The following is a 13,676-nucleotide window of genomic DNA, read 5'->3' as shown; positions in this document are numbered from 1 at the left end:
AAACACACAACTAGATATGATTTAAAATAAATGGTAAAAAATATTTTAAAAATGCAAAACTAGTTAATCTGTCCTAGTGAAGGACAGAATATAAATTCGATTTCTTTTGATAGTAACAGGCCTATTCTAAATCCTTTGCCCTTTACAAAGCTTCAATTAGCTGTTCAACAAGATGATGTAAGATATCTACTATTTCTATAGTACTAAGGACAAATAAATACAAAATCAAGTATTGCTTCATCTTTTTCAAAGAAAATTGATTTTTCTTTTACAATGACAGATTTTCCAAAGACTTGGGAGAAACATGAGAAGACTGAAGAGCTGGGTAGGAAAGGAGAAGGGCTCTTAAGCAACATTTCTTCCTATATGTTCAGAACATAGATTCGAAGTACTTACTGTACTTGCTCCTGAGATGTGATAAATCAAAATCACGAGCTGCATCCAGCCTTTCCATTCATCTGTTTGTTCTCTATTTAATACTTTAGGCTGCATAAAGGAACCAGAATCTTCTTTAAAAATCCATCGGGAAGTAATTATTTGGACAGAACATATTAAGAATGTAACATTTTTCTTACAGTATTTAAAGCTAATGTTTCTGTCAAAAAATCATGGGTGGAGTAAACTGTCTCTATTTCTCGCTAAGAGATACAGTAAAACTATTCCAAATGTAACATAAATTTGAAAGACAACTATAATGAGATCTTGAGGTGTTCAGGTGGTCCTTCTGGTTCTGTTTAAAATGGCACTGAAACTATGACAGATGTATTTTTAGATCTAAAAATGGCATCCTACAATCTTCTTTACAAAATTTTTAAATTTCAGAGTTAAAAAAAGATCTTACAGTTCTCTTACACTTCATTGACAGAAAATGTTCTATTATTAGAATTTATTTTCCTTAGCATACTTTCACAGGAGATGAAGAACTGGTTAATTATCCTCATAGAGGAGCTATCTTTTTGTGCAGAAGAATTTGGTAATTCAAATAATACACCCTTGTCGAGAACTTAAGCAAATAATCTGAACAATGGGCACACTTCTAAATTAGGAAACTCAGAATATCATGAGTCGAAGCCACATCATTACATAAGTTCTAATTTGTGTGGACATGTCTAATTAATACATAAATATAAAATCTTTCCCTCATATAGAGGTATTTCTTAATATAATTATATTTTTACATTATAATGGACAATAAGTAGTATCTAGTACTCGAAGGAACCAATCTACTTTCTCTAGCTTCAAGCGGGCAAAAATAACATAAGTCATGACATCTTTTCACACATACTTGCATCTGTTAATCTTTTAAATGTTGTAACTGTATTTAAAAGGAGTGGTTAGGAGTCTACAAGTGAAGTATAACTAGAGTCCTTCAGCTTCATCTACAAACACGTTTATAAATCCGGGCATTAGTGACAACAGTTCTCTAGTGGAGACTTTGTAACGAGACAAGAGGATAACACGGGCTAATGTAAATGATTCTTACCTCTTTTGTATTTTCATTGTAAAAGACTCCCAAAACCAGAATGTAGATAATGGGAATAAAGAATGATGAGTGTGTATAAAATTTGTTCTCCTTCATGAACAGGTTTGCGCGGTCACACATATAGAAATACGCCATGATCAGGCCAAGTTTGCAGAAAGACTGTAAAAGGATTTCTAATGAAGACACAGGAGTACTGATAATATTCTTCTTTTCCTCACCACTTTCCAAATCAGTACACGGTTTATTCTTCCGGTGAGCATTACGATGAATGACATAGAAAGTTAAATACCCAATAATGGACAAGGTGAAGAAACAAGCAGCTAGCTTCTGTATGAGAGTGAGAGGGGGCCGAGGCTGACAACAGGAACCATCCACAGGCTTCACAACTTTATTACAATACACGTTCATGAGAATCATTGCGCTCTGTGAACAGATGGAGTCATCTGGTTATTATCTTGTCAGTGATGCATTTCACAGTCCATTTTCTCCTGAGAATATTGAGGTTTTGACTCCGAAACCAAACTCTCTTGTACTTTCTTCACTCACTCCCTAGACACACTCAAGTGATGGTGTTCCTGCACTCACTCCCTAGACACAGTCAAGTGATGGTGTTCCTGCACTCACTCCCTACACACACTCAAGTGATGGTGTTTCTGCACTCACTCCTTACACACACTCAAGTGATGGTGTTCCTGCACTCACTCCCTAGACACACTCAAGTGATGGTGTTCCTGCACTCACTCCCTACACACACAGTCAAGTGATGATGTTCCTGCACTTACTCCCTACACACACTCAAGTGATGGTGTTCCTGCACTCATTCCCTACACACACTCAAGTGATGGTGTTCCTGCACTCACTCCCTAGACACACTCAAGTGATGGTGTTCCTGCACTCACTCCCTAGACACACTCAAGTGATGGTGTTCCTGCACTCACTCCCTAGACACACTCAAGTGATGGTGTTCCTGCACTCACTCCCTAGACACACTCAAGTGATGGTGTTCCTGGACTCTATAAGACCTAGCCTGGGTGTCTCAAACTTCTCTGGTTATGGTCACAATAAGAAGTTTGCTTCAGAACGTAACCACGATACACTGCAAGCAATACCTCCTTACTACTTAGAATGCACTGATACGGTTCTGGGTTCTGTTCTTTTAGAAAACAACAGCAACACAAATGAATAAAAAAATAGCAAAAAGCTCACCGACTCTATGGTTGCTAATAGATCAGCTAAAAAAAAAATACTGACAGATATCAAATACTAAAGAATATTAATTAGCAGACTTCCAAAATCAGAATGGTTGACATGGAGTCCCAGTCTTTACATGACAGAAGAATGTAATATAGCACTACTGAAAAAATTAACAATTCTTAGCTAACAATATTGACAATATGCCTTTTATTTAATTCACAGCTGAGAGATAATTTATGAGTATAATTTTAAGATATTTATTGCTAGATAAGATGTGGAATGTTCAACATAGTTTGATTATAAGAAACTTACTGAGGCAAGCTGTCAAGATTCTTTCTAGTTAAAGGTTTGGTCAAACTCTAGATTATGAAAACTACAACCTGGGTATCTGAGGGACTCCGATGATATCACTTGAGGGTAAGCTTTCAAAGTCCTCAAATGTTTAGAAAATCCTCCTATCACTTAGCCTTTGGATTGAGGAAGTTCTCTAGGCGGCATTCTCAGGAACCCTGGTTCACAGAGTCTCACAAGGCCCTTACCTATTTCCCAGAGTCTTCAAGCCCACCATGTATATAAAGAAATGGGGTTATGCAAACACAGACAGTCTCGGGCAGGAGAGGAAGGCAGCCACAGCATTTGACATGAACCCTTTGGATAACTGATAAAAAGTGGCCTTTCAACCTAATCCTAATGGGAAAAAAAGGACTTGATAGTCACACTACTTCTAGTTCATGGACTAAAACAAGTAACATGAGTTCCTTTTTCCCCTAGAATTTAAGTTCTTCCTTACAAATACATTTAAGTTTATAGAATTCCTTGCTGGATCTTGCTAAAACAAAATAATCATGCAATGCCAAAACTTTTAAATTCTAAGAGTATGGCAAGATACATATGTGATTAATTCTTCTGTACACACACACACACACACACACACACACACACACACACACAGAGTCCACTGCTTTTTTTTTTGGAAACTAAAAAGCCCCAAGGGCAGGTCCCCATTGTTGAAGACAACACACACTTAGGGCACAAGACTCAGATGATTCAGCTGAACCTGACCTTCAAGTCTCTTTCCTACAGTCTAGCCTCTATGGTACCAGAAAATACTATGCACACCGCCAAGAGAGAAGCAACCAAACAGTTCTACCCACCTACAACACCTATGAACCATGACAATGACCAGCATGCCAAGATGTCTGTAAAGGTGCTGTAAATGGTATTCACATGTGGCGCTAACCAACAACTGTCTAATTGGACTTAAGCCCTCTCAACAGAAGGGACATCATGACTGGTACTGAAACCTAGCCAGCGTCTCAAAGCTAGTGAGGTCACAGACCTTAAAAAAGAATCTACTACTACCACTTTGCTATACCAGCACGATTCCTTACTGTATTCTAAATCTTATCCTTCTACCCACAGATCGATTTATCTATCTATCTATCTATCTATCTATCTATCTATCTACCACCCCTCATCCAAGAATCCTTTCTTCACAGCAGATGGAGACCATCACAGAGAAGCACAACTGGACACAGTGCAGAGATGAATGGACAATGGGGAGCCTAGTCCCAATGGACACGGCCACACCACAGCTCCTGCATCTATGGCTCTGGGAACATCGTGGAAGAAGGGGTAGAAAGATGGCAAGAGCCAGAATACCAGGAAATCTGCTGGGTAACAGTCTCTTCTAGAAAAGGCTGCATCAACAAGAACGGGACAAATCAATGAACATATTAACGTGGAAGGGGGAACATTTCATGGGGTCCCATTCCTAGACAAAGAACTACACACAGTTAATGATTGTTTTTAGAAGGAGAATGAAGTCTGCCCCAGGGATAAGCCCTCTTATTGGTTGCCAACCCTGAAACCATACATACATACATATATACAAACAACAAAACAGATTTAGCACATTGTATTTATATATTTGTGCACATACATGCATATATTTATATATATGCAAATATATATGTGGCAATAATAATAAAAGAGAAAGAAGTTATCAACTTTTAAGTTTTGGGGGGGTATGAGAGGGGCTGGAGGTGGGTTCCTGTGAGGGGCTGCAGAGAAGAAGGGAAGAAATAGAGTCATGTAATTCTATTTCAATTAAACACATATTTTTTTAAATCCCTCTAAATATTTTGTTCTAGTGTGTAAAGTGTTTACTTATGAAGTTCTCTTTCTTGCGTAACAGAAAGTTTTCGCATCAGTCAACCTAATCTGTACCTTGAATAATGCAGTATAAGAACCAAAAGGTTATAAAAATGATTTTTTAATCTGGAAATGTGTGCTCTTCACTGCAGTGGAGTCCTGCATAAGGATGGAGCCCATAAAGAAGTTCTCTGGGCACGATAAGAACTTAGAGCTTCTTAACCGTGACTGGCACTCTAGATGAAGTTTTCTTTTCCCTACCACAGCTGCTGCTTCTACAAGTTTTGGAGTGTAAGAAACTTCTTACTTATTCTAGCTTCATCTAGGTGACAGAAAACAAAATTATTTCTACATGTACATTTAGATAGCATGAGTAATTAGGATTGCAATCTTGTTCTATGACTCATGGCTGTTGGCAATGGAACTCAGTCTCCTCCCACTAACATCTAAGAACTCTTACAGTTTCTCTGCTTGATTCGGGAAGGTGTAAGCCATCCAAAGACTCCATGATGGTTTCTTGAGCAATTAGTTTGGAAACACTGAACAACTTGACATGAGACTTGGAGTTTCTGGTGCTGCTGTTCAGAATGCTGACCGCAGCCTCATTGTAGGCTTCGATCTTCTCATTCGTAATCATTTTCCTGTTTTCACTCAAGAGATCCTCATAGACTGGGTCTGCACATTGGAAACACATTCGAAACAACACATCGCAAAGCTGCTTAATGGGAAAAGCATGACCACACATGTTAGTTAATCCACATTTTATAGTTTGTTATTAAACTCGAGGTGATACCAGGTACTTAATAAATTACTTCTACATAAAACTGGCCAAAGTTGACAATGATTTCCTATCTTACATTCAAGTTTTGAGCCAATATCTTATTCAATTTAAAGAACTTTTATCACTTTCCCATGTATACTGTTTAGGGCAAACATTTTCATGTCACAGCATGCCCCAAGAGTTTAAAATTCTTGATGCAGATTATAAGAAATTAGAACTGAATGATGGAAGAACGTCTAGTAAGGAGAAATAACCAATCTGCTTCCCTGTGGTCCCCATGCAATTCTGGGAAGTCTGTTCAGACAATCTGGAAGTAATACTCAAGACCCAGGTCTGTCCATTTTCATCAACTATTATTTGTTAATTCTTTCGCATTTTCATAAAAAAGGTTAATAATGAGTCTGTGAGCCGAACAAAAATGGTGCAACAGATTCTTACTACTCTTTCTTATTTTTTCCAACTTGGAAATAATCATAAGAGTTTTTGACAAACGTATTGAATTGCTAAAATATCCAAGGTATTTCATATTGTGTGGAACATTAAATAATGGGCATTCAATAAATTCCTGAAATGAGCTGACTTAATGTGACTTTCATACCCAGTATAAACTAGATTGTGTCAATTTAAACACAGTGTGTAGTTTCCAATATATTTACTTCTAATGATTATAATATTATAGGAAGAATGGTTAATATTTTCCCTGCATTTCCTTAGCAGTGAATATATTCTGCAAAAAGTAAAACAGTTGGAGGTAAACCTCATTTGCCTTCAGGGTTTATCTCTTCACTGCATTTTGCAGTCACTCTGCTGCTTGGAGGATATTTTTTTTATGCTTTCTATATTTATTAGTTTATTCCTTAAATTAAAAAAAAAAAGCAAGATCCTCTAGTTTATTCTAATCTTGCAAACATTATTTCAAAATTTATTCTCATAAAGAAGTAATTTTGTTTCTTGAAACAGGATATAATAAAACCTATCTCTTAAAATATATATAAAATGACATTTTTTCATTATTCATTCCTTACCTTGTAAGACCCAATAAACATCACTAGTCTTTGCCAATTTTTCTAAGAGTGGTGCTATGGAGGTGATGTTCATTTTATATTGAGACAGAGCTTCATCGCTACCATTGTGAATCTTGATGGACCACTAAGAAGCAGTGAAAGTTAAGCATTATCTCAGCACTTAGCACAGAAAAGTAAAGCATATAATGCACCTATTGTAACAGGGTAATTTTAACACAATTCTCATTTTAGTTAATACTAGAATAAATTTAGTCAAATTATTTAATGAAATACATGCTCATAATTATAAAAAGCCACTATAAAATAGACTTTGAATATATAACATTCAATATAATTCTAGAGAGAAAATAATACTGAGATTTAACATTAAATTTACTCAGTTCATTCAGACCTTTTTATTAAAATTCATCAGTCTGGTTAATTATAATCGAAATGGAAATTAAAATATAAATATAATCAAGAATTCTATTTAATATAAATTAGCTTTTTCTTAGCATGTCCATAAGAGTAAAACAAAGATCACTCTGTTAGAATGTAGACAAGAACTTACTGTGGCTGCGCCTGCTACAATCACATGGGGCTTCGCAACCGAGTCCTACAGGAAGAAAAGCTTTATAGCCATGCTACATCCAGTTCATGGACTGACAAACAATACCACTCACATTCCTCCTCATCCATTCTTGTCCTTACGAATGGACTTTCAGTTTATAGAACCTTTTACTGGACTATTTTACTATATGATAGAGCTTACATGGCTACATGGTTACACTGCATGGAAAGATACTTAATGCAGTTAATTCTTTATAGTGTTCTTAGAAACACACATGCGCGCATAGACACACATACACACACACACACACACACACACACACACACACACACACACACACTACTGAAATTGAACATGACCTACTATTATTCTGAATTCTGAGTAAATTGCTTAGAGTAAAGCTCCAGTGCATTATGTCAGTCAATTAGGAGGTATTCATAGAAGCCTACAGGGTACAAAGTATAAGAGTTAAACAAAATACAGGCTCAGTGCCCTAAGCAAACGCAATCTGTTGGGAAGGCTAAATCTAACATGTATTTAACAAAATATACTGATAATTATTAAAGACCACATGTGGGAAAAGAGGAAAATTCTCTAGAAATGTTCAAGGTACACCATTTGTAACACAGTTAAGTCATATATTAATACAGCCGAATTTATAACATTTACATAGTACTGAGTTTTTAGTATCTTCTCTTAAAATGTTTAATTTTAAAACATATTCTTAGTGCCTGTGTGATAGGCAGGGATGATATTGAACTTGTACAGTAAGGACCCATTCAAAGAAAAAAATAGTAGGGTGTTTCTCAGCTTGGCAGGAACAGTCAAAATGCTATTTTTCTCAATTTTGAGTTCAATGCATCTTCTACCACACTGAAGACCTGACATTACAATAATGTGAAAAGAAATGAAAATAAGCACTCCATTTTATTTAAAAAAAAAAACAAACCCCTCATATAACACTTAATTGACAATTGTTAGTTCTCATCTTAAAGGTAACACATCTTGAGAGTAGTCCATTTCTAAGACGCTTCAATTTACAGCACTATACTTCTTAAAATAATTCTTTTCTTTTTCCTCATCCCTAGGCAGGTCCCTTTCTCATTCTTCAGAGCAGGGATCCCAAGTCTTATATTTCTTCAGCACATCCCCTTAACCCTCAGCATCCAGTTTGACCCTCCAGCCTCATTCAGAAATGAGGACTACGACAGGACATGCACTCTGCCCTCCCACATCCACGCCTCCAACTTCCTCTCCATCTTCACCTAGCCTATCATGCTCTAAGGAGCAAGAAATAGCCCCATATTCTTCTCTAGGCTGACTTCCCTTCTCACTTCTGTAGCTCTGATCCACGAGTCATCTCCTTCAAAGCTCATAATATCATTCCTGTCCTGTTTCATCTTTCTTCCTTTGACTTGAAAGTACCAAGTCATCTTTCTTCTCCAAAACCGTTCTTCCAGCCCCAGCTCACTTCCCCACCACCTCTAAAGGCACACACTTGCTTAGGAGAATATTCTTTCCTCCGCATGCTAGTTTCTCCTCTTATCTAAACTCACATTACTGGGTTTTCAGTTTGGACATCGCCCATCCATTTCAACTCTTCAACTGCCCACAAATGCCGTCTGAATTGCTGAGCCCTGCAGCTTCATTCATCGTATCTAGCTAGAGTCGCACCACAGCTGACCCACCTTTGAAGGCTCCTCTCCTTGCACTGAGACAGTTCAGGCCCTTCTCCCTTGCCTTCCTTCCTTCCTTCCCCTTCCGCTGCAACTTCTAGATCACTCAATTCCCACAGACTTTACTCTCTAATCTCCAAAGTCTTTACTTATTCAATTTCTTCTATGCAAATACCTTCTAATGGCACCTTAATCCACACCAAACCTTCCCAAATTTACCCAAGTAGCTTCAGCTTGACTCTTCACTCAGCTAAGGAATCCAACATAAACCGCTAGTTTCTTCACAGTTTAGCCCACTCTCCTATTCTTTCTCTTCTATACCTCAGCATTCTCCTCCTATTTGCCAGTTTCAATAGACATTTACTACCCTCAAAATACAGAATACGTCCAACCCAACGTCCTTACTTTTAGGAAATCCACTCTAAAGTGTTTAGAAGCAGTTTATTTCTAAATGACAGGTAAACAAAGCTAATGCAGTTTAGACTACCACTCTTCTAGTATCCACCTATCCAGGTGTTATCAAGTCTCCCCCAAGTGAAAAGAACTAAAACCAAACACAAATAAACAAGTACCCTGTCCTAAGCTCCAGACACCAGCTGCTGCTGGTCCTCTGAACTGGTTGGTCCCCTAAACTGATACAGGTCCCCTGTACCTGTTCTCAGCTGTGGTCCATACATTTGAACACATAGATCAAACAAACGAATTATAAATGGTGGCTAGGTCCCTAAAAATGCTTATCTGTTCCATGATGTGGTTCAGTTTTAAACATTTATTATAAAAATGAGGGAGATAAACTGGTGCAAAAAATGTCATTACTGAATAGATGCAAATGTGTCTTGGTAAAGAATACAGGCTTCATCCAAAGCCTGATGTAAAGCTTTGTAGAGAATACTGTAGAGATGTAAGGTGCCTTACAAAGGGATTCTTTGACATCAAGAACATAGATGCTGTCCCAGTTTATCTCGATGGATTATATGCTAGAATATACCAGTCCTCTCTATTAGGCCATAAATGCAATGATACAGGAAAGAAAGTCCCCTTCAGTACCTGCTCATGAATAAGAAACCCCAGAAAAGTATCAAGAGAAGGTGTGTTACACTGTAAGAGTGTTTGTGTTTATTCACCTTCAAGAAAGGGGCTCACTATACAGCTCAGCCTTATACCAACCAATCAGTCTTAATTTCAATTGATGTCTCTCTCCTCTCCTCCCCCCACCACACACACACACACACACACACACACACACACACACACACACAAAATGAACTGAGGGCCCAATGCATACTAGGCAAGTTCCTGGCTTATATACCCAGCCTCTGGTCTCAAGTTCTTGAATGTTCTTTCTTAGGTATGTCACCCCCTGAGTTTGAATTACCTAAGTGACAGCAGCAACAGAGGATCTCATAGGAGGAAAGTCTAAGTATTATATACCTAGTGATAATGGGGCAGAGATACTTAGTACCATTTATTCCTGTCGGCCAAGTACAAGAATCAATCCCACACAGCTCAGGAAAAACAATGGTTTCTCATTGGCTTGTTAAATTTGGTTACACACACAAAAGTCTGTTTTCAGATACAGACCTCAGTCCACACCTTGATACACTGTTTCATAGAACCATTAACTTCCGGATGCCAAAGAAAATCCTGGGAGAAATGTTAGAAAAAAAGAAAAAGTAAAAAACAAAACAAAACAAACTTTTATTTCCACCATTCAAAACAAGTATTAACATTTTCCGACAGAGTGCTTAAGTAAAATCCCAGGTTGCCTAAGACACCTTCCTTTGTCATTTCAATTTGGCCAAAAATCTCACGATAGCTCTTGTATCCACTTGTCTCCTCTACTCCCCACATTTGAGCAGAAACATCCTTACTCAAACCCAGTAACTGTCCTCACAATAAGATGTGGGATCCCTGGAACTTGCCGAGAAGCCAGAGACTGGCCTCTGCCTCTTCATCTTTGCTCTCCAGGACCCGTTAGGTTCAGTCAGCCCCCCGAAGGTGCCCGTGGGATCCGAGTATGGAGTTTTTACACATAATGCTCTTTTTCCCTGGGCTTAGCTCATCCTCCGGATCCTTGAGACCTTACAAAAGCACCATTTATTCAGAAGGAGAACTACTTCCATTCCTTTCTCCATGTTCCTTCTGCCCTGCTTGGTCCTCCCAGGTACCCTAGTCCACTTTCATTGGTGTAGGACTAGAATGCTCTATAACCTCTTTAGGCTCAGAACATTTTTTTCCCCTGAATCCCCAGTTAATTTTCACTGGATTGAGAATTCAGAAAACGTTTATATATCCTTTTTAAAAGTACGTGATATTAATAATTTATTAATAATTATTAATATTAAATTACGTAGCAAAACACAATAAAGCTAAAGTGCTGCCTTCTTTCAAGCACTTCTATTTCTTAGAGGCATGGTCTTAATTCTCAGCCCAGGCTATCTTGAAATTCATCTTCTGCAAGTTTGGGATCCCAACATGTGCCACTAGCCTGGCTTCCAGAATTTCCTCATACTTATATTTTGAAACAGATACACTTTATTTTCAAAGCTCAGTGTGGCGAAAGACATTTTCCAAATGGCTTCAGTAATTTTGGGTACACATTGTCTCCTACAACATTACTGATGCATGAAGTTGAGCCTCTGGCCATCTCTCTGGAGCTGGGTAGGTCTGACTCTCAACTCTCATGGAGTGTGCTGGACACAAAGGTCTGTGATCCCCTCCCCCCTTTATTGAAAAGGTATTTTTTTTCTTACATAATATATCCTGATTACTTTCCCCTCCCTTCACTCCCCCAGTCCCTCTCCACCTCCCTACATATATTCGGTAATGGACATTCATCCTGAACTCACACTGGTTTCAAATTACTATACAAGACTGTTTGCTGGATAAAAATTTGAGAGATCAGAATTTCCTATTTTATGACAGAAAAAAAATTTCCATAGACATTTATTCTACTAATTTGCTATCCATATGTACTCTAAAGAATACACTGCGATCTATTTACTACAGATAAAATATACAGAGTATTAGTTGATCTCCAAATAAATTTACCTTTGAATATAGCTTCACCATTTGGCTCATTAGTAAAATGAACTTACCACTTTAACTGATGAAGTCTTGTCTTCAAAAGGAATGTTTTCATGCTGCCATTGGAAGGAGACAGCAGAAACATTAGTGCATAAACTCATCATCTTGCTATCTCCCCAGTGAGCATTTTGTTTTTTAGGTATAGAGCTTTTCCCTACATTGAGGTGATAAAGATATTCTTCTATTATTTTTTTCCAAAAAGTTTCAACATGTTGACCATTCTAAATTCACCATGAAATTATTTTATTTGGTGGTATGAGATAGGGATCTAATTTCAGTTTTCTCCCATGAATATTAGCGAGTGCTTCAGCAAAGTTAATTAAACAGACCTTCCTTTATCCAGGACTCCAGTAATGCATGTGTGTGTGCGTGTGTGCGTGTGTGCGTGTGTGCGTGTGTGTGTGTGTGTGTGTGTGTGTGTGTGTGTGTGTGCGCGCGTGCTACTTACTAGTCTCTTTATATGCATGTGTCATTTTAGAGCTCTCTATTCAAATCATTTGGTTTCTTTGTTTATCTCTACTCCATCATAGCATTATCCTTATCACTACAGTTAAGATAAATCTTTATAATAAAGAACAGATCCTTATTCTGAAGATTTGCTGAAGTTACTGGTGGCATGTTGCCCTTCCTTATAAAATGTAAAATCAATCCAGCAGTTCCACAACAAATTCAGTTAGGATTTTACTGGAATTATATTGAACCTATCAGTCAATCTGGTTATAATTTGCATCTTTACAATGCTGAGTCATTTTACCAAGACATATCTACCACTGAGCCATACCTTTTTTTTTGTTTTTGTTTTTCTTTGTATAACAGTCTTGGCTGTTCTGGAACTCATTCTGTAGACCAGGCTGGATTTGAACCCATAGAGATTCGCCTCCCTCTGCCTCCCAAGTGCTGGGATTAAAGGCATGCACCATGATGCCCAGCGAGTTATACCATTTTAAACTGTCTTTCAGCAAAATTGTATACAGTTTTTATGCATACAGATATACCACATTTACTGATTGGCCTTTTTTCTGTTTGATAGTTCATATGGTATAACTTTCAAAGTTTCAGCTCTATGCTACTGCTATGTAGACTGTAACTGAATTTTCACACCTTTATTTGAGTTGTACAAGTAATGTTTGTATATCCACCTTATCAGCTGCCCTCCTTTTTCCAAGCACATAATTATACCATATGTACTCCTGCGTTTCCCTCTCTCCACACCTTACATTTTTACATTTTCTTTCAACTAGTGATTCTAATAAAATGTTGAAGAGAAGCAGCAGTAGTGAGCATCATTGATTTTCTCCTGATTTTAATGAAGATGTGTCTAAGATTTCACCATTGAGAAATTTACTGTAGGCTTCTAAAACTTTTATCAAGTTAAGTCCCAACACAAGTTGCCTAAAAGGGACAGAATGGCACCAATTTTCTGACACAACTGAGACATGCTTATTAGTGGAGTACTATGTGATGAAAAAACAAAGACATTCCCAGTGTGATCCATCAGGCTCTCCACAGTGACCCTCTAAGTTGAAGCTGTAAGACTGCAAAGTCAAGATGGTCCACATGTCAGCCATGTTTGCTTGCTTCATTTGCTCTTGCCTCCTTCATTGAGAGCAATGGGAAAGTTTTCCATTATAACGTGTCAACTTCTTGCTATATTAATCTTTGCTAAATTTAAAGGCTAACTTAATGAACATCACAATTTTTAAATCTTCTCAATGATTTCACCATT

At 37.6% G+C, this 13,676-nt stretch overlaps 1 protein-coding gene across 1 annotated transcript in view; it reads right to left on the bottom strand.

The window, feature by feature from the left end:
- The window catches only part of Casd1 (CAS1 domain containing 1), a 43,030-nt gene that overhangs the window by 19,402 nt on the left and 9,952 nt on the right, over nucleotides 1–13,676 (bottom strand). The window contains exons 4-10 of the mRNA XM_059257345.1: nucleotides 11,962–12,006; nucleotides 10,445–10,507; nucleotides 7,188–7,232; nucleotides 6,638–6,761; nucleotides 5,292–5,506; nucleotides 1,484–1,906; nucleotides 397–486 (exon numbers count right to left, since the gene is read on the bottom strand). Of these exons, the coding sequence (XP_059113328.1) occupies nucleotides 397–486; nucleotides 1,484–1,906; nucleotides 5,292–5,506; nucleotides 6,638–6,761; nucleotides 7,188–7,232; nucleotides 10,445–10,507; nucleotides 11,962–12,006 (1,005 nt within the window). The remainder of the gene's footprint in view (nucleotides 1–396; nucleotides 487–1,483; nucleotides 1,907–5,291; nucleotides 5,507–6,637; nucleotides 6,762–7,187; nucleotides 7,233–10,444; nucleotides 10,508–11,961; nucleotides 12,007–13,676) is intronic.

Source organism: Peromyscus eremicus, chromosome 3 (genome assembly GCF_949786415.1).
Source record: "Peromyscus eremicus chromosome 3, PerEre_H2_v1, whole genome shotgun sequence".
NCBI classification, from domain to species: domain Eukaryota; kingdom Metazoa; phylum Chordata; class Mammalia; order Rodentia; family Cricetidae; genus Peromyscus; species Peromyscus eremicus.
The sequence above is the reverse complement of the archived record's forward strand: the minus strand, read 5'-3'. Positions and strand labels throughout refer to the sequence as shown.